This window comes from Camelus dromedarius, chromosome 9 (genome assembly GCF_036321535.1).
Source record: "Camelus dromedarius isolate mCamDro1 chromosome 9, mCamDro1.pat, whole genome shotgun sequence".
NCBI lineage: Eukaryota > Metazoa > Chordata > Mammalia > Artiodactyla > Camelidae > Camelus > Camelus dromedarius.
In genome coordinates this window covers 35,375,547-35,399,189 of record NC_087444.1, presented here as the reverse complement: position 1 = coordinate 35,399,189, position 23,643 = coordinate 35,375,547, and the positions used below count along the sequence as shown (strand labels likewise).

Genomic DNA, 23,643 nt, shown 5'->3' with positions numbered 1-23,643 from the left:
CAGAAGACACAGAAGTTATGTTGTTTTCCCCATTGCATCCTTTCAAGGGGTACATACAGTGTTGATTCATCTCATTACTCCCATTAAAGGGAGAAATGGGAAAAGAACTGGGGAGAGGAGAAAGTAACTTACATTAGTTTGCTTTTCAGAGAGCCCTCTGGTCAGTAAATATCTTTTCCTTGCAGCATCCTGGAGGAGAAGAGGTTCTGCTGGAACAAGCTGGTGCAGATGCAACTGAAAGCTTTGAAGATGTAGGGCACTCCTCTGATGCCAGAGAAATGCTCAAGCAGTACTATATTGGGGATGTGCATCCGGTAAGCTGAGCTCTGAGTGCTTGTAGAGAGGGAGGTACCCAGCAGCCCCAGAACATGACGAGGGAGTGAATTAGTAAAATGGAAATTCATTCAACCCAGCCAGCAGGCTAAATTTTCTCCAAAATCATCTAGCCTTCCTGTACTAAGGTAGAGTTTCTTGTTTGTAAATCAACACTGGTAGTATCTTTGAAGAGCTAAGGGAATTGATTTTGGATTTTTTTCTTTTTGATGGATTGATTTTTTTGTAACGTGGTTAATGACATCTCTACCTAAAATAGTGCTTTGGTTGCTCTTGATAAAGGTTTGCAGGAAATTGCTATTACAGGGGAATTACTACTACCGAATGAAGTGTCATGTCCCAAAGTGAGAAATAAACACATAGTAAGAGTTCATTGAATATGTGTTAAAATGTTACTTGTTTTCTTCTTTAAACAGGATGACCTTAAGCCTGAAAGTGGTAGCAAGGTAAGTCTTTGGTTTCTCTTGTGTGTTTCAAGTGTTTATACGTCTATTTACTCAAATAAAATTGCTTATTTTGTTTTTAATTATTTTAACAAGAGAAAAGTTTACTTTTCCCGCAGGTAAAAATCCTATTTTCAGGAATTTGGACTCAGTACCATCTCAGGAAAAAAGAATAGCTGAGTCTTGAACAGTAGGAACATTTTGTTCATTCGCTTTTTTAAACAATTGAAACTCTTAAAAGTGATGCCCCATATTGTTTTGGAAAATTTGGCTTGTAGGTTCAGTTACAGAAAAATATTTCTTTTCCTTACATTAAGTAGTACAGTTGATAGTAATTGCTTCTGTATTGGATAGAGAATTGGAAAGTTAATTTTCTCTTACAAATCTTAGAATTTCTGAGTTGTAGATTGAAGCAGGTGACTCGAACAGGCCTTTCTGTCCCTGTTCCCCAACTGAATCCTTTTATCGTGCAGGAGTGCAGGCTCAGATCAGCCTACACACTGTTTCCATTCTCTCAGTGATGCAGCAAAAACAAAACGTTAAATATTTGAAAACCTTAATGTGTACTGCATAATGTACCAGGGAGAAAATATAAAAGCCTTACTGTTTCCCACAAGTTGGTTGGTTCATCTCCCTCACTCCTTCACTTTTTTCTATTTTCCTTGACTCTTCTTCAGATGACTCTTACACTGCCCTCTAAAGGGACAGTGGTTTAGTTGCCACCTGGAACATCATGGGGGTGATGCTCCCTCCCCTTTTCCTCCTCCTAGCTTCCTGCTTCCCTTTCCTCATTGAGCTGGAATTACTGAACACGTGTGGCACAGCAGTTAAATTGGCCTAGACACAGGAATTCTTTCAACTCAAGAGATGGCTGCCCTGCTGTCCAGAGTGTTTGTGTCCATTAACTCCCACCTTGCTACACTCTGCTAATCTGAACTGTTGAATTGTTTACAAAGAGGGGTGGAATGATACTTTAAGTGCTTTGTGAGCACTTAAAATTGGTTTGTTTGTCCTCCCCTCCTGACCCACACTTAAAATTGGTTTGTTTGTCCTCCCCTCCTGACCCAGGCACTGTCTATTCTTGAATCTTCACTTGTGTAATTAAGGTAAAATTTGAAGTAAGCATGACTTTGTTTAGTATATTGAACATGTCTGGGAACCATTGCTCTTAGAGCTTAACATTTGATTCAAGGGATAGTCCCATTTGTCCAAGAGATGCACCCCATACCCAGGAGCCATCGCCCACTTCTGCACAGCACCATGAGAGCACGCTTTATGTTAAAACAATAAAAAACTTTTTTGGAGTTATAATGTATAGAAGTCTACAAATTGCTTCTTGTTGCTGTTTTTCTTCCTTGGTAGTACAGTACATAGTAAGGACCATTCTCAGGAATGGAGAGCAGCAGTGTTTTTCAAAATCTGTACCTTGTACCACCTGTATTGGAATCCCTTGGCATGTTTTCTGAATTGTGTATTTCCTAGGCTTCCACTACTGCTGATTCATGATCTCTGGAGGTGGGACTTGGGAATTTGCATTTAAAGTAACCCAGATAGCCAAGAACCAGCCTTTTTGCTGAATGATATCCCCATCTTTTCATTTGAAAACTTAGGGAACTTGAGTTCTCTTCTGTGAAAAGCACTGTCTGCCTTCTGTAGGCCAAAGAATTAATTGGAGATGTCTCAGATAAAATAAAACTGTTGAGTCTTGGCCTTTTTGTAAGAAATGTAGAAAAAGAAACCCTTTCAGCTGGTGAGATTTGGTGAAATTCTGTAGTAATTTAGAAGTCTCCAAATGTAGTTTGGCCCCTGTCTGACTTAAACAGTGATTAAAGGCAGTGTTTTCAAGGCTCTGTTTTTCTCATGTCTGCTGTGCCCAAAGGACAGTCTCCATTAAATAGAGAGTCTGATTATTTAGTGTTTCCAGTCCCACTGCTGTACTTCAGGCAGATCAGCCAAGGAAAACCTTTGGGAAAAATTTCAGGACCACCTACATAGGTTGTCATAGAGCTGTGGGCCAACCTGATTTTAGTTCCAGGAAGAAATTCTTGATCCTTCAGATTTCTTAAATGGGTTTTAAATAGGCACTTCTGTGTCTAGGATGCAGGTGTCTCTTTTTAAAATTTTTTACACTTACCATGAGGAAGTCAATGCAAAGTTCATTTCATTAATACATTACTTTCTTTTGGTTAAGGGTTTCAGGACCTCTGTGAACATTACTGTTTTTTAATGCATAGTTAAGAAGTATCTTGCCTTATGGGATAGAGGTTTCATTTCCCTTCTTCCTTTATTTCTCCACTTCTCTCCTCCCTCCACAGATCTGTATCTCTTCCCCACATGAAATAACCTCTCCACCCCCACAAAAATTTTTTTTTAAAGAACACCTGAAACATACTATTCCAGAGTACAAATTAGGAACTTTTCCCAGGTTTCTTTGAAACTACCTTTCATATTGCTTTTGCTATGACTCAGGTAAATAATTGATGGTCACCACTGTTTTCTTGTTATACTGATAATGCCTGAGGTTCAAGACCCTAAAATGTTACAATACTAAAACTTAAAAGCTGGGAAACTATAGATCTGGCAGCAGATTTTTTTTTACCTGCTTCACTCAAAGATAACTAACTAGAATGAAAAACTTTTTATCTCTCAATCTCTTCCAGGCTGTAGTAGTCCCCATGTTGAGAGCCATCAATCTTTTATATTCATACTTGAGTTAACATTTTTCTGGTCTGCTTTGAGTTGTGGAAACTCACCTTAGAAAGAGATGTAGTGGGGGAAGGATATAGGTCAGTGGTAGAGCTCATGCTTAGCATGCACGAGGTCCTGGGTTCAATCCCCAGTGCTTCTATTAAAATAAATAAATAAACCTAATTCCTGCCCTCCTCCAAAAAAGAAACAAGTGTAGTGTTTTCTTGCTGGTTTGCCTGCCTGGCTACTGTGCTACAAGTAACCTAGACACATTTGTGGTCCATGAAGTCTCTCTTTTGATTATGCATTTACTTCTTGGTTAATGGTTTTATCATTTGAATCTGCCTTCAGTTCAGGAGATAAAGTACATGCAAGTGCTAACCTGGCCAAAAAAGTGGCACAATTTCATTCATTTATTCAACAGATATTATCTAGGTGACAGTTCAATTGCTTCACTAGTCAAATCTCATTTCAATGAACAGACCCAATAACTTGACCATTTTTCCATTTAAATTTTTTGAATGGGTAGTTTATGATGTACATGGTTAAAAAGTCAAGTAGTATAAAAAAAAAACTGTAATATAAAAATTAACTCCCGTCACCAACTCTCAGCCTCCTAGTTCCCCTTCTCTGAGGTGGTCTGCTACCATTTTCTTGTTTAGGTTCTAAAGAGATTCTGTGCATACATAAATAAAAATAGTTGATGGATGAGTGGATAAATTGATTGATCAATAGATAGACTAACATTCTGTTCTTAAAAATCTCTTATGTATTGTTCTGCCCCTTGCTTTTTACTTTAAATTTTTATCTTAGTGATTGTTCCTTATCAATTCATAAAGATCTTCCTCATTCTTTTCAATAGATATTTAGAATTCCATAGACAAAATCTTTGATGAGATGATATTTGCTGTAACAGGATTTGATCTATTGTTTTCTTTTAAGCAAGTAAGATTGTCTCCATAAAGGCTTAATATGTTTTTTAAACTTCATTTTTTAGCTTAAGAAATTAAACTTTTGAAATCTAGTAAATTCCATCTATGTTAGAAACAGTCTGTAAGTTGCATTTAAAGGCAGATACAGGGGGGAAGATATAGCTCAAGTGTTAGAGCACATGCTTAGCATACACAAGGTGCTAGGTTCAATTCCCATGACTGCCTCTTAAATAAACAAACAAACAAATAAACAAACCTAGTTACCTCCCCCCCCAAAAAAAACTAAAGAAAAAAAGAAATATAGAATGTGTCAAGAAAACAATTATTTAAAAAATGGCACATACGTATTTTTCTCCCAGATGCTACAGACTTTTGTTGTACATACAGTTTTCCTTTACTCATACATAAAGTATTATATGTACATAACATTCAGTTTACTTTCTCTTTTATGAGAAAGAAACTAAAAAGAATACATGCTTTATAATTATGTAGTTAGTTGGTAGCATCATACTGAAAATTTCCTTTTAAGAATTGTTAAATATTCCCATCATACCTGCAACCTAATTAATTAACATTTGGAATGGGTTTGCAGATGCCCTTTAAATGAGTAGAGATTGCTGTTTACCAAAGAATTTTGTATGGTTGTTTCATCGTTTCCTGGTTTTATCTAACATTTGTATTTTGTAACATGATCTTTTGAAATAAAGCATGAGATGTAATAGCAAGATCACCCTTGAAAGATAGCCTACCCTTTGCTAGGAATCTCAAGGATTAATATCTCTCCTTGTAATACTTTATTTAGAAATGATGTGTAGTTTTACAAAACATGGTGGCAGAAGGGCAAGGTAACCTCCTCTTCAAATCAGCCCTCCAATGTTATAACAACTTTTTGCTTTTTAGTTCCCAGTAGGAATTACTCTCTAGGTATTTCAATTTTTTTCCTTCAGTCATGTCTTATGTGTCTTATCATAATGGGTTCTTGAGAGAGTCATATAAAAATTTGTTTTAGCGAGTGTTTTTTACCTTTGAATTTTGCTCTTATCTGCAGGGAAATATTTTTTACATGACTGGGCTGGCTCTAGGGATTTATGCTTTACAAGACAGTAATTGTTAAACTGTGTTCTCATCTAGAAAGAAATTTTAGTACATTGGAGCTTCAGGAGAAGACTGTTCTCAAGATCCACACCACATGGCCAGGTCATGGTCAGGTCTATAAAATATTGAAATTGTGTACTTTGAAAACTCAAACTTTTTAGGTTGTATCATGAACCTAATATGAAAATTCATATAGTGATTGCTCGTGCCATATAAAGTCCATTGTATTATGGGGGAAAAAAACCCTTTGTAGTAGTGTTTGAGGCCCAAAGTTCCCAAGTTGTTTTTCATAACTGGCCGCACAGAAATCAAACTATTCTAAATAAAAAGCTGCAAAAACTACCAGACCGCCCAAATACTCATTAAATTTGCTGAAGGTGGTGTCTTGTGACTTAAAATCCGTTTCTTCTAATTTTGAATACTTGGAATCCTCTTGGAATGGCAGGCAAACGTCCAATTCAGGAATTAAAATGTAAGCTTCTTACGTACTTTAAATTTCCCTTTGACTTAAACTTCTGAAAGTCTAAACATAAACTGTTTAGACTGAAGGTACATTTATAATGCCTTGTCTATATATTTGAAGGTATCATAAACATAATTTTGGCACATTGTTCCCTACATTTATGTTCTGGTCACATAGTACACTGTTCCTTAAGCATGTGTTCTCCTTCCATGTTTTTTTTCCCCCATAAACAGGGTTCATAGTGAAATTATCCCCACTGACCCCCACATCCCTTCCCATGTTTGCCGATAAGAACATTTGTCATTCTTTTGAACACATCAAAGAGGGTCAGTACTTACGGGGCACTGCCTCCTGGAAGAGTATCTGGAAGAACACACCTTTACATACCTGCTCCAAGATAGAAACGTGTGTGCATGGCTGTGATCAGTCTTCCTAGACATGGAAAGAGGATATTTCCTTCTTTCTAATCTCTGAAAGGCTGCTCTTGTAGGTTTTGCTAAAATGCCCTCAGGTCAGAAAGTTGTGTTGAGTTAATTGAATATGACTTTAGAAATCAGGTTCATCTGATCTGGGCCTTTCAGTTTACAAGTGAGGAAACTGATTTAGCATTGAGCTTGAAGATATTAGACATAATTTCAGTTATAAGCAGCTTTAATAAAATGGTTACTCAGATATTATGAAATATTTCCTCTTATCCTACAAAGTCCATGTTTAGTGTTCATATATATGTAAATATATTTCTTTACTTATTTATTTTATGAGGGAATTAAAGCCTTAATGAAACTTGAACTTTAGGAACCAATTTGTTTAAAGTTAATTTCTGTTAATATTGAGCTAAAATCAGAGTAGACTTAAAACGGTCTAGTTGTTTCGAAGTGTATTCCAAACTCCTTGGAGAATAAAGAAACATTCATATGACTTACTTGGTAAGGCTTTGGTAGAAGAACTCTGGATTTGATCTGCTCTCTTGTAACTAAAATCATATGGTACTGCAGTTAGTGCTATTCATGCCAAAGATGGGGAGCGGTCACTTCTCCTGACCAGTCTTGCATGTAAATTAAAATGTGGTCAAAAATATAACCAGCCAGATATGCCTGAACACCCAAAGGGATAAATTAAAGTCAATCATAAACTGTAGGAATTTCACTTTAGCCTTCATTAGATTCAGCACAGAGCTCTGGACTAGAAATGAGAACTGGGAGCTGTGCACGGAACGGAAGGGTGGAGGTGAAGGAAGGTTTTGTGTTAATAGAGCCTTTTTCTTTTTACTTTTATTAAATTAAAAATGACTTACTTGGCTTCTTTCCAGACTTGGCTGAGGTACTTGGCTTCCAAGAGCAGTGCCTTAAACAACTCTTTCATTTATAGTTGATTAAAAGCGGAGTCACCATAGTTTGGCATTTACTTGGCTGACAGTACTGTAAAGAGAGAATACACTTCTTTCTCTTCTCTTTCCTCCAGTGTTAGGGAAGTTGGTCTTTTTGCCTCCAGGGATAGATTGATCTTAAAACAGGGGTTGAGGTACTTAGTTAAAAAAAAAAAAAGAAAGGAACTATGTATATTAAAAAATGTTTATTGATTATTAGGAACTATTACAGTTTCAGCATATTATGGTCTTGATTTCCTCTGGTCTCTCTCCCTGTCTCTTCCCTCAGCTGCTTCCTATGTTGTCTGAGGCTCACTCCAGTTAGCACACACCCAGGGCTTTTGATTGTAAAAGAATCTAGACAGCTTGGAAATCTAGGGAATCCATTTGTATGAACTAAAGGCTTTTAATGTGATTACAGATTAAACATCATAATGTAGATATTACTCCTTATACTCTCATGTAAGCCTTTCAAATTAGCTCAGTTTCATTTTGTTCTTAATATGAATTCTACATTTTTTCTTCTGTAAGTCATTGGTACATGGGTGGATAAAACATAAAAGATTGGATATTTTCTTGGTAGAATTCAATTATTTCTTGGCTACATAGTGGAATATTTAAAAAGGAACATTATAAATTAGATGCAGTCATCACTACCACGACCACCTTCTAAATCTGTAAAACATTTGCTATATTTCTCAAAGATGGGCCGTAACATGTTTTAACTAGCCTGATTGATGCTATTCTAGTAGAAATGCCCCCAGTTAATGGTGATCATCACGGTCTCAAAGAAGTAGAGCAGTTGATCAATATGATTTATCTAAAACTTTATTAGAAGTCTTATTTGCCTATAGGCCAGTTTCTTTCAGGTTTGGGACATACGTTCATTTGCATGACAATGTTTTGGCTATATGAAATTAAAACTCATTTCATGGTGTGCTGTAAAGTGTCTAGGCTAATATGTAGGGTTTCTGGAAATTCTTAGAGATTACTGAAAATTATGTGTTCACACCCTGGGGTACTATTATATATTGGCAAAGATGATCTTTTGGGCAGCAGTGACCTATGCTAGTGGGTTATTGTCCTCTGACAGTAAGTTAACAGGTCTTTTGATACTATACAACTAATTAATGATATCCATAATTTCATTTGACATTCACATAAGTTGAATACAAAATTTTAACAGCTTTACTAAGATATAATTTACATGCCACCTAACTCACTAGATGTACAAGTCCAGAGTTTCAGAGCTGTGCAACCATAATCACTATCAGTTTTGGAACATTTTCGTCATTGTAAAAGGAAACCCCATAACCTTTAGCAGTCATTTTCCATTTCTCTCCAACTCCTCTTCTCCCTACCCCGACCAGCCCTAGGAAGCCACTAATCTGCTTTCTACAGGTCGATTTGCCTATTGTGAACATTCCGTATAAATGGACTTATATAATACATGGTCTTTATATCTGGCTTCTTTCACTGCACGTAACATGTTCAGGTTTCCTCTGTGTTGTAGCATATGTCAGGACCTCATTACTTGCTATTGCCAAATTTTTGTTTTTAAATTTATTTTTGTATTTTCTTTCCCTTAACTCCATTCTTCCTGTTTTCATTGTGAAATAAGCCCTAAGGTCTCTAATCATAATTATAATGATTTCATAGAGTAAACCATTTCATTTCTCTAAGCCACAAAACGGTCACCTGCATGCTACAGAGCATTTTCCCACTGACCTGTATATTACAAGGCAAGAGGGTTTTTCCGTTTTTTTTTTTTTGTTTTTTTTTTTTAATGTTTTCAGAAAATATCATCTTAGCTACTGCCAGTGGCAAGCCCAGCTGAACCAGGCTTATCATTGTGACTGCAAATTAGTCCATTTCAATATAGTTTGTACCAGTGGCATTTTTTTACATCTAAAAAGAGTTGCAGTCATTTCTCTATGTTTTCGTTAGTTCTTTACTGGGAGATACCAGTATGTTATCAGAAATAGAATTCCTGGGCCTCCCATTGCATATAGATTGGTAAACATCAAGTTGCATGAAAGATGAAGTTCTGTTATTAGCTTCAGAGTTTATATGGATATGCAAGAAGATTTATATATTCTGTGTTAATCTTTTTTGTTTGTTTATTTTTGATTATGTGTCTTCAGGTCCCTTCGAAAGATAACACCTACAAAAGGTTGGTATTCCCTTAATAGACTTCTTTATTCCCAGTATACTGTCTGGCAAGAGATATTTCCATAAATATGCATGTATAACATAACTTAAGAGTGCAATTTGACAACTAATTCTTTTTTGGTCAGAATTACTGCAAATTCAGTGGTTCCTTAGCTTTAGCAAAATTAATTTTTACAGTTTCAGTCATTTTGAGTAATCTCAACAAAGTTCATAGTAATTTTTTAATCTTGTTGTGACACAAATGGAATCACATTCAGTAAGAGACCAGTATGCATGGACAGGTACTGTTATTAAATCAAATCCAGTATCTGTAGTTCAGCCCAGCTGTGCGACTAATACTTCAAACTTTAACCCTCACAACACTCTATAAGGTAGGTGCTATTATTATTACATTTTAGAGAAGAAAAAAATGTTTGCAGTCATATTCAGGAATTTGGGTTTTCTCAAAGGTTTACTTTACAAATATCCCTTGCAGTAATGCTAGTAACACAATAGTCTTAGCCCTGAAAGGTATAAATTTGTCATCCCTTAAGTGCTCTACTTGAGCTGACTGTGGAATCCTTGACTTGTAAAAATTCTGTGTAGAGATTATATAGAGCTATCTGTTTTATCTTTCTGAGATCCCATTTAAAGCATTTCAGAGAGAGAAAATGTGTCTTTTTTTTCCCATAAAAGTATCACATCTTTTTTGTTTGAGGTGATGGACAGAGTATTTTGAAAAAGTGGCAATTAAAGGAAACTTAGTAAATTCAGCTTCCTTAATGCTAAGGATTTATGTTCAACCAAAAGCTCCATAAAGAATTTGAAAATACAGGCCATAAACTTGCAGTAGACTTAAACTACACTTAAAACTGATTTAGAATTGTTATACACAATACCCAAATAATTTTTACAAATCAGTGAAAAAAATGACTTGGTAGAATATGAGAAAAAGACTTAAATAAGCACCTAACAGAAGAGAAAACGCAAATATAAGTATATTATGAAAAAGATTTCATTTCATTGGTCATCAGAGAGATGTAAATTAAAATCATAGCATATATTTCGCACCTACTAGATTAGCAAAAATTAAAAATTCTAAAAATAAAGAGGAGTTGCTTAGGAAGTGTATCACGAAGATTCTCCTAGGGAAATGTAAGTGGGTGCAATCACTGTGGAAAAAATTTGACATTATCTAGTAAATTTGACAATATAATAACTTTTGACTGACCAATTCCATTTCTAGGGATATTTGTATACTCAAGAGAAACGTGTGTACAAGTATACCAGGAAATACATGCAAGAATGTTCACAGGAACATTATTCAAGATATTAAAATACTGGAAACAACCCAAATAACCACTCATTAATAAAATGAATGAATTCTTTCTGGAATATTCATACAGAGGAATAGTACAAAGCAATAAAAATAAATGAGTCATGACTACATGCAGTAACCTGAATGAATCTCCAAGAAGAGAGTTCTGTCTGTGGCCAGGAAGTTACTGTTGAACCTGTATCTCCTTTGGTGCATTTTAGGTGCATTTCCTTTGGTTCTGTTCTCAGTGGCAGTAAAGTGTTACGAAGGATTTAATGAGGATTGGTAGTCAGCCATTCTCAGTCTTTTGTACTGAAGAGTTTATCTTCCATGTTTTCTCGAGGATCCTACTCTCGAACTGTTTTGTCTCTTGTGGTTGCTCTGCAAGATATCTGAATTCATTACTCTTCTGGGGGGATTACTGCAGAGTTCACATGTGTCATATTTTTGTTGTACGTGCCAACCAGCTTGCTTGTGTTTTTAAACAAAGCTACCTGACTGACATTCTCAACTTGCCCAGAACAGCTTTCTGCTGTATTTAAACGTACAAAATGTTAGGCATGTTTAGGCAAAGAGAATTATTTTTATTATTGAACCTCAGCTGGTTTTTTGGGCTTCAGAGCCTTTTAATACCAAGTCCATGTATGTCATAAGTAGAGGGGCAGCCATGTCCTTTGGATCATGGAAGAATTATATCTTAAAACTGGCAGTGCTAATAAGCTCTATTAGAGAAAAAGGATTATTTTCAGGAGAATGATGACTGTCTTGAAACTCCTGAGGACAGTTTCTTACAGGACTTTTTAAGCCACCTGCCATTTACTTAACTTTATTAGAACTGTCCATATGCTGTGTGTGTTTGTGCATGTGTCATTAGGGTCCAGACTTAATGAGGGATTAAGAGAGCAGCTTTTGGAATCAGACTGCTTGACTAACTTCGCTTTGTGATTTTGGGTGCAAAGCTTGTATTTCCTATGTATAAAATGAGAATAATAGTAGTACCTATTTTATAGGATTGTTGTGAGGATTAAATTTTAAAAATGCATACAGGGCAGACATAGTATTGCCAACAATTGTATTAGGTATTGTTGCTTCTGAATTCATAACTATATGTATATATATATAAAAATGGTGGCTTTTTCCTGTTTAAAGATATTAATTGTAGAATATGTGAAAAACAAAGCATAAAGAAGAATTTAAACTATCTGTAATCCCCTAGCCCAGAAATAGCCACGATATGCCCTTGTAAAAACACATATTGAGGTGTGTATATGCATCTTGTTTTGATATTATACATTCTGTTTTTAATCTTTTTATTAAAAATTATTGTGTAACTTTGTCACTCCAATCCAAATATTCATTTTCCCTCAACTACTATGTGATAAAAGCAGTTAAATTTCCCCAAGTAAGTCAAAAATCTTTGCTCAGAAAAATACTAAGATGTGAATGTTGAAAGACAGCGAATGTTGGGTATGAAATGTTCACGATTTTATTGCTTTTTCCCCCTAATATTTCTAGCTACTGGTCATACTGGATTATCCCCATCATAGGCGCTATTGTCTTAGGTTTTCTGTATCGTTACTACACGTCGGAGAGCAGATCCTCCTGAGGAGACCGTGTTGAAGTCTGGAAAGCATGTCCACTTGGGAGTGCAAACTAGAGACTTGTTTGGAGGCCGCAGCGGTGCCCTCTTCTTGAATCCTGCCAATTGTATTCTTCCCCCTTGGAGCCCAGACTGTCGGCCAGACGTCCGCCTCAGCCCTGAGGCTAATGTCCAGGTCATTTCTCGGAGCCTTACTCTCAAAGCACCTGCGCACCTTCTGTGTCCTTGCCATTGTTTCCTCTTTCCTCTTCTCCACGAGCCCCTCTACACCCGCAAACTTCCTTTTATAATTACGGTCCACATGTCCTAGTTTCACTGCCCTTTGGTAAAAATGCCTGCTTTCCAGTACTTTGAGCGCCGTTCTGAACAGGGTAGTACACTCTGGTTTTGAAGCTTTTCTTTTTCCCTTTTTAAGTAAATACCATTTTTTAAACTATGACTTAATTCTGTTATTTATCATAAGAAGTTTAATTCATGAAGTCAAGCTGCCCACCTATGACTTGAAAGACAGCTGCAAAGTGATCTTACTCCTTGTTTATCTTTGTTAAAACTGAAAGAACATGTGATGGTCTCCCTCCCTCCCTCCCGAGTGAGGCAGGGAGCTCTTGCCACCCCAAAGGCTGCCAAGTGGTGCTGAGCAGAACTGTGCTTCCCTTTTGTTTGTGGGGAGTGGAGCGAAACAAGGAAAAGGAGAGATAAGGTGGGGTGACAGGGTGAATTCATAGTCATCTTTCTTTTTAAAAACTTTAAAAAACACTACTTTAGGACAGGAGTTTAGAAAAAGCAGCAGAAACTTCATCCTTTACTTTGATTTGGCACCGATTTCTTGCCATCTTTTTCTTTTTCTTTTTTTTTCTTTTAACTCCTTACCATCTTTTATTGGTGAAATACAAATTTATAATTATGTCTGTGGAGATGGCCAGTTTTGTTAAAGGATTTTGCTGCCTTTTTGTTTATCCATTAGTGAATTTTTTATTCTCTGTCTTACAAAATTTAGAGATTCCAGGTTGATCAAAGAGAGAGTATTTGATCATCTGTTTGCCCCAGTAAAGTAACTTCCATGGTAAAGTGGCATTCAGAAGGGGGAGATCGTGACAGGAGAATGTTTTCCACTTCATCTGTATTTTACCTCCATGGCTCCAATTTGTGGTTTTGTTGTTTTTCCGTTGAGAATTAAAAAAAGAAAAAAACACTGGTAGTTTTTTTTCCCCGCCTTGGATGAGCGTTTCCACTAAGGAGTAAGTTATTGTTTAGAATTATGTTACTGTTTTCTTGGTTCAGGAATTCCTCTGGCATATTTGACTCTGCTTTCTCTCCCCCATGGAAGGACCTGAGGAGACAGTCCACTGGCAGTTTTCTGCCAACAACTGTGGTGATTTTTCTCCCCATCCTTTGAGGATTACCAGGCTGCCTCTGAGCCATTGTCACATGCAGCAGGGAACAGCGTGGGCCAGGAAGGACCCTGGGCACTGCTCAAGCATCTCCTCCCCTCTTCTTCCTTGCCAGCAGCTTGACAGGAAGCTACACAGCAAACCAGTGTCTGCCCATGCAAACTATTTAAGAAAAAGTTCAACCCGGGTCTTGTATCCTGTGATTTAGCAGTTGAGTGAATTCAGAATTCATAAAAATAATATTAACTTGGTTCTTGCACACTTGGTTATGACATTATGGACTAATTTTAAGGGATTTCTGGCTGACTTTTATGTGTCAGGGATATGGGCAAACTTTTAAAGCTTTTATCTAGCAAATGTTTTGTGTGTATTATAAGATGTCACTTTAAGACAATTTATTGAAAGAGAAATCTTTCATTGTTGTGTAATGAAAGTGATGTGACTTTTGCTGCTCTTCCATCTGAAGGCAAGGAAGGGTTGCCTTGAGTAAGGATTGGTGTATAATTGCTATAGTGATTAAGTTGCATGATTACATGGGACCATATTGGGGTAGAAATGAAGGACAAAGGAGTATTGAGGAGTTGGAAGGGGAACATTCAAGCTAAAACTAAGCCAGAAGATAACTTGGATCAATTAAAAGTGCGTTGGCAGTCTCCAAAATTGAATGAAAAACACCTGGCTCAGAAAAAACATTAACAAATGATAGTGTTAAGTAAAGTTTATGTCTTTGATATTTTTAGGATAAAACCCGATGCAAAAGTTATGTTTTCTATTTCATAGTGGTTGTATGTTTTTCTGTTTCATATTGGTTGTCTTTTCCTGTTGATATCTGGACTCGTTTTTGTTTAGAGCCAGAGGAAAAGATTTTCTGACTTGTCTCAACCATCCATGAAATCCATCCAGTTCCCAGGGCTTCTTTGATCTACTGCTAATGTGATGTCACTTTGTGTTATCAAAACCACTTTGGGGTCCATTTACTATTATTCTGCTGCCTGCATAAACAGCCAGGTGAAAGGCAGAGCTCGTGTGAGAGTTTGCAGAGGTTTTTCTAAACAATAAGTAATACAGTATGTTAGCCAACTCCATCAAAAAAAGGACCTCTGTTTGAAGAAGTAGACTTGAATTCTTGAAACAGTCTTGACATTGGTAGGTCGTGAAAAGCCCGCTGGAGAGCAAGTGGAGTCAGTCCCCGTTGGCTGGCCATGCCTCCTGGGGAGTCTCGGGGGTGTTTGGTTGTTTATTCCCAAGGAGGACTTGCCACCGCCGCTGCCCACCATACTGTACACATAATGGCTGGAGATCACAGGAGGGAGAGGTGAGGGAAAGTTAGTGCCACCAAAATAGGGATGTTCGTGCTTGGTCCCAAAATTTCCTGCCCTGTCTCTCAGGAATTTGGTTTTGGTTTCCAAATGACTTATATTTGTAAAGACAGGAAAGTGGTAGGGGACAGAGTTTATACTGTGTTTAGTTCTTATGTGACCACTTAAGCAGAAACAAAAATCCATTGGAACCTATAATTTGAGCCTGTTAAGTTCTTTCAGCATTTATCATTAACACACGTGTTGTGAAATAAGAACGTTGTTGAGTGTATACTCATTCAGTTCTGATGTGGAGCAATGAAAAATGCTTTACATGCCAGATATATCATTACTTATATAGTATCTCATGCTTAAAATCTCAAGTGGTATCTATCTGATTAAATTCCATTTTAGAAATGCAGAATATTAATGTTCATTGCTTCCTTCTCCAGGAGAGGTGGATTCAGGCGTGTCTTGTCTCAACAAGAGACTGACTTTTTTCTTTTTAAAGCATCTCATTCTTTTGCCAAGTATCACAAAAGTAATGGGGAGTTTAGTCACATTTGGCTGTTGTGCTCTGAAAGAGCTGGGTTTGGAATTTGTGGGGGTGATCTCAGAGGGAGGCTCCAAGAAGCAGAGCGGAATTTGTCAAGTCACCTACCCTACGTCTAGCGTCGCATTCATGAGTTTTAGGAGCTGCTCTTTGCCTGCACCTGTATTCTACATTTGCTATTTAGGGAATACATTATTATGATTATTTAACTGCTTTTCTTTGTACTTCATCCTCATCTATGAGCGAGCAATATCAACATTCCTTTTGTGTATTCGATAATGGAGTTTGTTTACCTATTTGATTTCAGCATATTTTGAACAAAGATCTTTGTCTTTCTGGTGGAATGTGCACACAGTGAATGTTTGTTAGAACTACACACAATAAAGATACTGTTTTCCTTTTCTTGCCCTGACTACAGCTTTTTTTTTTTTTTTTTTTTTTAATTTTTTTGAAGTAGAAAATGTTGGTTCTTTAATCCTCAGGTGTTCTGGAAGAAAAGAATTTGAGAAGCCTAAAAGCCACCTGTATCCACGCTAATATTTTGTTTACTGTAACTTGATGGGGATTTCTGTGATTCCTCAGGATTCTTGCTGCTGCTCTTTCCTTGAAGTGAGTTGCTCACTCTAGAATCGTGAGAGGCAAAAATCAAGACTTTTGCTGTATTAACAGATGTGAAGTGGCAACCAGGTAGACAGTTTTGGGAGTTCTGTTTTTACTGAAACCGTATGGTAAGAGAAGCCAGTACAAGGTAATAATATTTTGTTATCTGCAATGCCAGTCTTCAGATGATTGTTTTTCTTGGAAATAGCTAAACTGTTGGGGAAAATTAAACATTGAGATCGAAGTTCTAGTGACTGTTGATAAAACAAGGGAAATAAACCATTTTTATAATTACCTTTAAAACATACCGATAGCCTTCTAACATTACCAGTGAGACATTGTTCATTAGGACTTGGTTATTTCCCTATCACATGACTGAGGATTAGTAACAGGAAGGGAAAGCCCCATTCTCGTTCCTAGTGTTTGAATCTAGTGTTTAATCTTCGATCCTAACAATTCACATCACTGCCCTCTTCTTGATGCTGAGTATTTGGCAGGTACTTAACAAATCCTGGTTGATTCCTGAAAACCTGAGGTAGAAGATTATGATTTCAATTAAATTAAGGTAAGAACCCCCCACACAATCTACTAAATGGTTGGTAATTGTAGGTAACATTGGTAACATTAATTAGCTTAATAGATACCTGTATATTCTGTACAGGTCTTCCACTTACGATGCAGTTACGTCCCAGTGCACTAGAGAGTATAGCACTAGATATGGCTAGCCCAGGAAAAGATCAAAATTCGAAGTATGGTTTTTACTGAATGCATATCATTTGCACCATCATGATGCAGAAAAATTGTAAGTTGAACCGTAGTGTAGAACTGTGTATTTCAGTCAGCTTAATCATATATACTGAGCAGCATTTTAAAAACAATTCTCATACCAAATGTTCAGGAAATACTAGAGTTGCTTTCAGATGAAACATGAGAATACAGTTGTACTATTTATCATTTATGTGTCACCTACTGTGTGCCAGGCAGTGTCTTTGACAGCTTTCAGACATTTCTGATCCTCACCCTGCAGGACCCTTCCACAGTAGGTGAGGATGTCCAAGTTTTACCAATGACTTGACTCGCCTGAGCCCAAATAGCTAACAGAAGAGCTAGAGTTTAAACCCAAATCTAGCCCTGAAACTCAATTTCTACTGTTGGGAGTTCCCATATAAAAAGCTAAGCTCTAGCTGTACCAAAATAATATGCCCAAAATGACTGCTACTGACTCTTATATATATAGATGTTACTGCGTGTGGTCAATAAAATGGAATCAATAATGTAATCATTTCTCTTAATTAGTAGATACTAAAAAATTGCTTTTAGGATTCCCTAAAAAGTCTTGGTTGTTGAAGAGAGTCATATTGCTTCAATGGAAGCAACTTATTTCAAATGACCCTTGTGCGTCCCTTGCAAAAGAGTTTCGCTGAAGCCAGTTAATGAGAATTTAGATTTGAACTATGTTATGAGAAACAACTTTTGATAAAACGTAGCCTCTAAAAGAGAATTAAAGACTGTTGATGAAATCCTTAGGCGGCACAAATGAGAAGTTGTTTCATAACCTCATCCATCCCATTACCCAATCTAGGGTCCTGGATAAGATTTAACCTGGAAATATATATGTAAACCTATAATTATTAATGAGAAGTAATTGTTAATTGGTTAGCTTGACCTTAGCCTCTTCTGAACCTGTCTCTACGAATTTTGAGGAAATCTGAGAAGTGGAAATCTTCCACTTCATGCCATGTAGCATAAGATTTGGAAACTCATTTTCTGGCTTTCAGAATTGTTATATTTTGAAAATTGTTATATTTGTGAAAAGATGATTCAGATTCATTGGAGGAAGCAGAACATGATGCAAATACAAATGCTGTTTGTAACAAGTGTGACAAGTGGCATTTTTGATCCATCAGTGCTAGTCACAGAGCAGTTTCCTATTGCTTGTTCCTGGTCTTAATCTCTGTGACTGAAACATGATGTTAATTTTAGAACCACATGGACCTGGAAAGAGAAAAATTAAAAATCCCAGGTGCTTGAATTTTGTTTGTTCTTCGAGAAGCTTACTTTAGGGATCTTTTTTTTCTATTTTCGTCATCTAAGTTTTTCAGAAAGGAAGGTTGGCATTACCTTACAGAACAACAGGACAGTGTCCACAATAAAAATGAATCTCACAAACTGGCCCACTCTGATTTCATCACCCAAGAAATTTTATCAGGAACAAACAAAAACTGGGAGACGCTAAGCCGTGAATAGGTCAAGATGATGAGCTTTCCAAGACTCCCAATCCAACCCCCCTTTTCTTTTCTGAATCTTTTTTCTCTTTAATTTTTTGGCTTTTTCTTATGCTCATTGTAACCCATCTTGCCCCCGTGAACTACAGTACTCTGCTTTATGTTTTACTAATAAACGACAGGGTAACACCTCAGCTATGCTTTTCTTCATTTTAAAGTATTATGGTACAAAAATGTCCTAGAAATCATTTGGAAGAAATAATGGTGGTTTGTTTATAAGCTAGATCATCCATGTAAACTAGTGCATTTCAGTTTGAACATCTTTAGTGACCTTCGTTTAAGGCTGAATTCTACCTCCGGGCCGTTCATGTGTAAGTCAGTAAATCTGCTTTTTGTCTTAAGCTAGTTCAAATTTGGTTTCTGAAACACGTATCTTGACTATGATGGCCTCTACAACTTAACCTGACCTTAAAATGCCTGCCTTGGAAACATCTTTGAAAGGATTCTGCCTCTCCAAATACACCTAAGCTCCCATAGGGCAGAGACTCATTTTTTATCCTGTGCCAAGCCTATGTATCTTTGCAAAGAAGAAATATTCTTGACTTTAAAAAGATGCACACTCAGATTACTTTTGTCTAGAAAAAGATAAATAGGAAACCTATTTAAACTAACACTTGTTAATAAATAAGTTAACAGGTAAATAAGAGAACTGACTTGTTACATACCAGTTATGAATGGATGATGGAACTCAGGGGTGGGAAGTACAACTGGGTCTCATGAGAAACCAGGACTAGGAATTGGAAGATCAGTAGGAATCAAGGTGGCTGCATTAGTTTCCAGTCCAAACACCTAATGGAGATTAATTCTTGGAAGTGAGAGTGTAATTGTCCAGATAGCATCCGAGCGTTCATTTCTGGTCCCATTAAGGGAATGGGGGCCCACTCAGGTTTGAATGGGAGCGGGATCTTAGGGGAAGCAGTTACCAAAGGCAGATACTAGCCTCACTTTGTACTTTGTGTAAGTGTCTTCATTAATGGACTATATGCCCTCTGAAGGAGGTGTCCTCTGCATCCCTCAGGGTTCCCTACTTTATGCTGGGCTTTAGGGGGGGCTAAGAGAATCAGTATGGCATATTGTGCTGAGTCTGAATGAACAACCGTGGCCAAGTTTGTTGAACTATCTAGGACTCCCAAGTAGAATTTTGAGATGAATCCCAATGCTGCCCACATCACTAACAACCAAAAACCCCATTTACAAACCAAGCCTGTTTTCTTTGTAAATAAATTCAGCTGCCAGTATTTATTGGTTTCATAGAAATATTTCAAATTAGCTATTTCTTAGAATGGTTTGAAATTTAGTTTTACATTTATTAAAATTGTGGAGATGATAGAGTTCCCGTAAACTCAGCACCTGGTTTCCCCATTACTGACATCTTAAACTTGAGTATGGTACATTTGTTACAATTGATGAACCAATATTGATACTTTATTATTCATTCAGTCCATAACTTTTTCATACTGCCTGTGTTTTTACATAATGTCTTTTTTCTCTTCCGTGTTACATTTAGTCATGTTTTCTTAGCCTTCTCTGGACTTCCTCAGACTTTTGTTTTTAATGATCGTGACAGTTTTGAGAAGTATTGGTCAGGGACTTTGTAAGATGCCCTCAATTGGAACTTGATATTTTTCTTATAGTTAGACTGAGGTTATAGGTTTGGTTGGGTTTGGGGGAGGCTCCACATATCATATCAAAGTATATACTATCAATATGATCTATGAGATTGCCTTTCATCGCTGGCCTGAGGTAGTGTTTACTAGGTTTCCTTACTATAAAATTACTCTTTGGAAGGAACTTCCCATAGTGTTCCATATTGGAAGAAAGTCACTATGGGCAGCCCAAACTTAAGGAGCAGGAAGTTATGCTCCACTTCCTTGAGGGTGGAGTATCTACATACATTGTTGGGAGTTCTTCTGTATGGGAGATTGGTTCATAGAATTTTATACTTGATTAATATTTAGATTGTTTTGACCACCCTGAAAAAAAATAACAGTAAGGGGCTTCTGACTGAACAGAGTGGTTTGGCAAACTTATTTATCTCTGCTCCCTTCCAGAAGCCACATAAATGATGAGAGTAAGGAATAAACAAAGACAAAAAGACAAAGTGAATGAGAGTACACCTCAGTTGATGAAAGATCGCAAGAAATGTTTGGAAGATGGTAGGCCAGTGAACTTAGAATAAGTATAGTAAACAAATTTAAAAGCCTAAAGGAGGAAGAGCTAACAAGAATGAAGTCACTCGACAGATCTTGGAAAAACTCATGCATAAGCGCCATTTACCACCCCACCTCCATCACTAACCTATACAGCTAGGAAACTGCCCATCTCTGACAAAAGCTGGAGGTTTAATCTTGAGAAAAGTTGAACCTGAGAGGATACTGATGTGAGAGTACAAGGCAAAGCTAAGGGCAGTGATGAGTTTGGAGCTCAAAGTGGGGATTAAGTGGAAGTTCATACTTACTGCTGAGATATGCCCCCATCCCCACTCCCTTGTCTTGTAGAATACTAACAGCCAAGCTTATATCCCCAGGCATGGAATAGGAAAATTCCCCTCTGGAGAAACCCACCAGTCCAAGAGAAAGATCAACAGATACTGACATATGGCAGCTTCCACAAGGTCACTGGGCCCTGAAATCCTTCAATCAACAAACTTCTGATGCAAAGCATCCCAAAAGGTTTTCAGTGCCTTGCTTAACAGTTAAATCTAAGTGGATAACCAAGGGCTATGAACCATGTTTGGAAAGCCTTAACAGGAATGATAGCAATCAAAACAAATAGGAAATGAGAAGTCAGAGGAAGAGATAATGCAGAAGAGAAGAAAATAACAAAACTTATAACTTCAGAGAGATGATATTGTATCCACGAATACAAACATAGGATGACATTTCAAAAGGAACAGAGAATAAGAATTCTAGAAATTACAAATTTAAGGCTACCAGTGAATGCTAAAATTAGTGGGCAGATGCTTATGAAGAAACAAGATATTTACATAGCCTCAAAGTATCTCCCCCAGAACATTTACTAACTACAAAGAGAAATGCAATAATTTTACTGTGAAGAAAGCTGGCAGACCTAACCAAGTGGTCAAGTTTAACATCACCAGTAATTAATAACATCAATATCATGTACCCTTGAAATGATGTATTGAGAAGACCACAGCCTCTCTTCCCATGGTTCATAACCTCAATCTAATCATGACAAAATAGCAAACCCAAATTGACAGACATTCTACAAAACCTTCAACCAATATTCTTCAAAAGTGTCAAGGTCATGAAAGACAAGAAAAGACTGAAGAACTGTCACAGATTAGAGGAGATGAAGGAGACATGACCACCAAATGCCAGGTGGGATCCTGGATTGGATCCAGGAAAAGAACATGAGTAGAAAGACTTATGACATGCAAATAAAGTCTTCACTTACTGCATTGTTGCAATGTTAATTTCTTGGTTTTGATCGTTGTACTTTGGTTATGTGAGATGTTAATATTAGGGGAAGCTGGATGAAGGATACACAGGAACTCTCTGGACTGTAATGACAAGTCTTTGTAAGCCTAAAACTTTCAAAATAAAGTTTTTTTAATGAGAGCTGTAATAAAGCAATAGAAGGGTTGGAAAATAAAAACGAGGAAATCTCCCACAAGGTAAAACGAAAAGGAAAAGATGGAAAATGAGAAGTTCATATGAGGAAATACCATATCTCAATTAAGAGGAGACCTTGAAGTGAAGAAGGAAGAAACTGTCACAGAAATAATACAAGAAAACATCCCAGAACTAATTGATTTTTGAGGTTGAAAGGACTGTGGGGTGCTGAATACAATAATGAAAAATGATGCACACTGAGGCATATCATTGTAGAATTTCAGAACAGAAGGGATAAGAAGAAAATCCAAAACCACTGACCGTGGCCACACTTTGGATCATCTTGAAATAGCCTTGGAATATTAAAAAAAAAAAAAAAAAGAAGAGAATATCTAGCCCTGCCACAGGTCAATTAAAGCAGAAGCTCTGTTTCAGGGGAGTCTGATGCATGGTAAGGGTTGAGAACCACAATCTTAAAAGTTCCAGAGCAGCGTGGTAAACAAGAACCCAGCAGAATAATGCCTTCTGAAAGAAAATATCTATCAGGATACTTAAGAAATCTCTTGCTCATGAAAATGAAGAATTACCACCCTTAAATCTGTTCAGAGGTTTGGGCTTTTTCTAAACGAGATTCTTTTAAAGTGGATGACTGGTCATCTTCTATATTTGCTATGCATGTTCCTTCCAAGCTATTATTTCTTAAACACATCTTCATCAGGAACTTCCCAGTTTTCAATATCTTCTATGATATGATCCAGTACGACCTGTCAGAGTTTATTACCTGGCAGTCTGCTCTCAGCCAGACACTACTGCCTTCTGCTTCCAACTTATCCTTTCCAAAAGTTCTTTCCCATGGGCCATAATATCCAGCTCTCACCTCCAGCCATCCCTAATGCCAAATAGGGGTTTTGGCTTGAGTTTTTATTGACCAGTCTGGGTTGCTTACTGTACTGTGTTTGGTCTGGGCTCAGTGAAAAGTGGAGCCACCCTGGTGTTCATTAGCAATGCCTGCTGCAGGCATGGAATGGCAGTGGGTAGGTAGGCAGCATATTTCTCACATCAGTCTAGCTGAATCAGACCCCGGCTGCGAAGTTCAACTCAAGTCTCACTTTCTCCAATCCATTATTCACTATTCGCTTCTCTGAGGGCCTGTCACACTCCTGGCCTTTTCCAGCCTTTGGCGCCAGACTAGTCCCTGTGTTCATCTTCCCAGCTAGACTGGAGTGTCTTTGGGGGCAGAGATCGAGCTGTTATTGGGCATCACTTTGTGTTCCTTCACTGCACCAAGAACAATGCATTATACAGAGTACAGGCTCAGCATACATTGGATTGGAGGGTTGGAGAACTAGTGAAGTGGAAAATGTGCCCTCTGCAGGTATGGAAGAAAAGAGCATCCCTCTTAAAATGTCTATAACCTTGATCTGACCTTTACCGAGCCAATTAACACGCTTCTTCATAACATTTAGTATCCCCATTAAAAGACCCTTCACTACATTGGGTCTTGGTATTGTGAAATATTCAACTTCCTTCAAAAAGGCCTAACCTATACCAA

The 23,643-nt window shown here is 37.3% G+C and overlaps 1 protein-coding gene across 1 annotated transcript in view; it reads left to right on the top strand.

The window, feature by feature from the left end:
- Positions 1–16,033, top strand: part of LOC105088396 (cytochrome b5 type B) — a 29,334-nt gene extending 13,301 nt beyond the window's left edge. The window contains exons 2-5 of the mRNA XM_010979214.3: positions 186–314; positions 750–779; positions 9,465–9,493; positions 12,305–16,033. Of these exons, the coding sequence (XP_010977516.1) occupies positions 186–314; positions 750–779; positions 9,465–9,493; positions 12,305–12,395 (279 nt within the window). The 3' untranslated portion in view covers positions 12,396–16,033. The remainder of the gene's footprint in view (positions 1–185; positions 315–749; positions 780–9,464; positions 9,494–12,304) is intronic.
- The last annotated feature ends 7,610 nt before the right edge of the window (positions 16,034–23,643 follow it).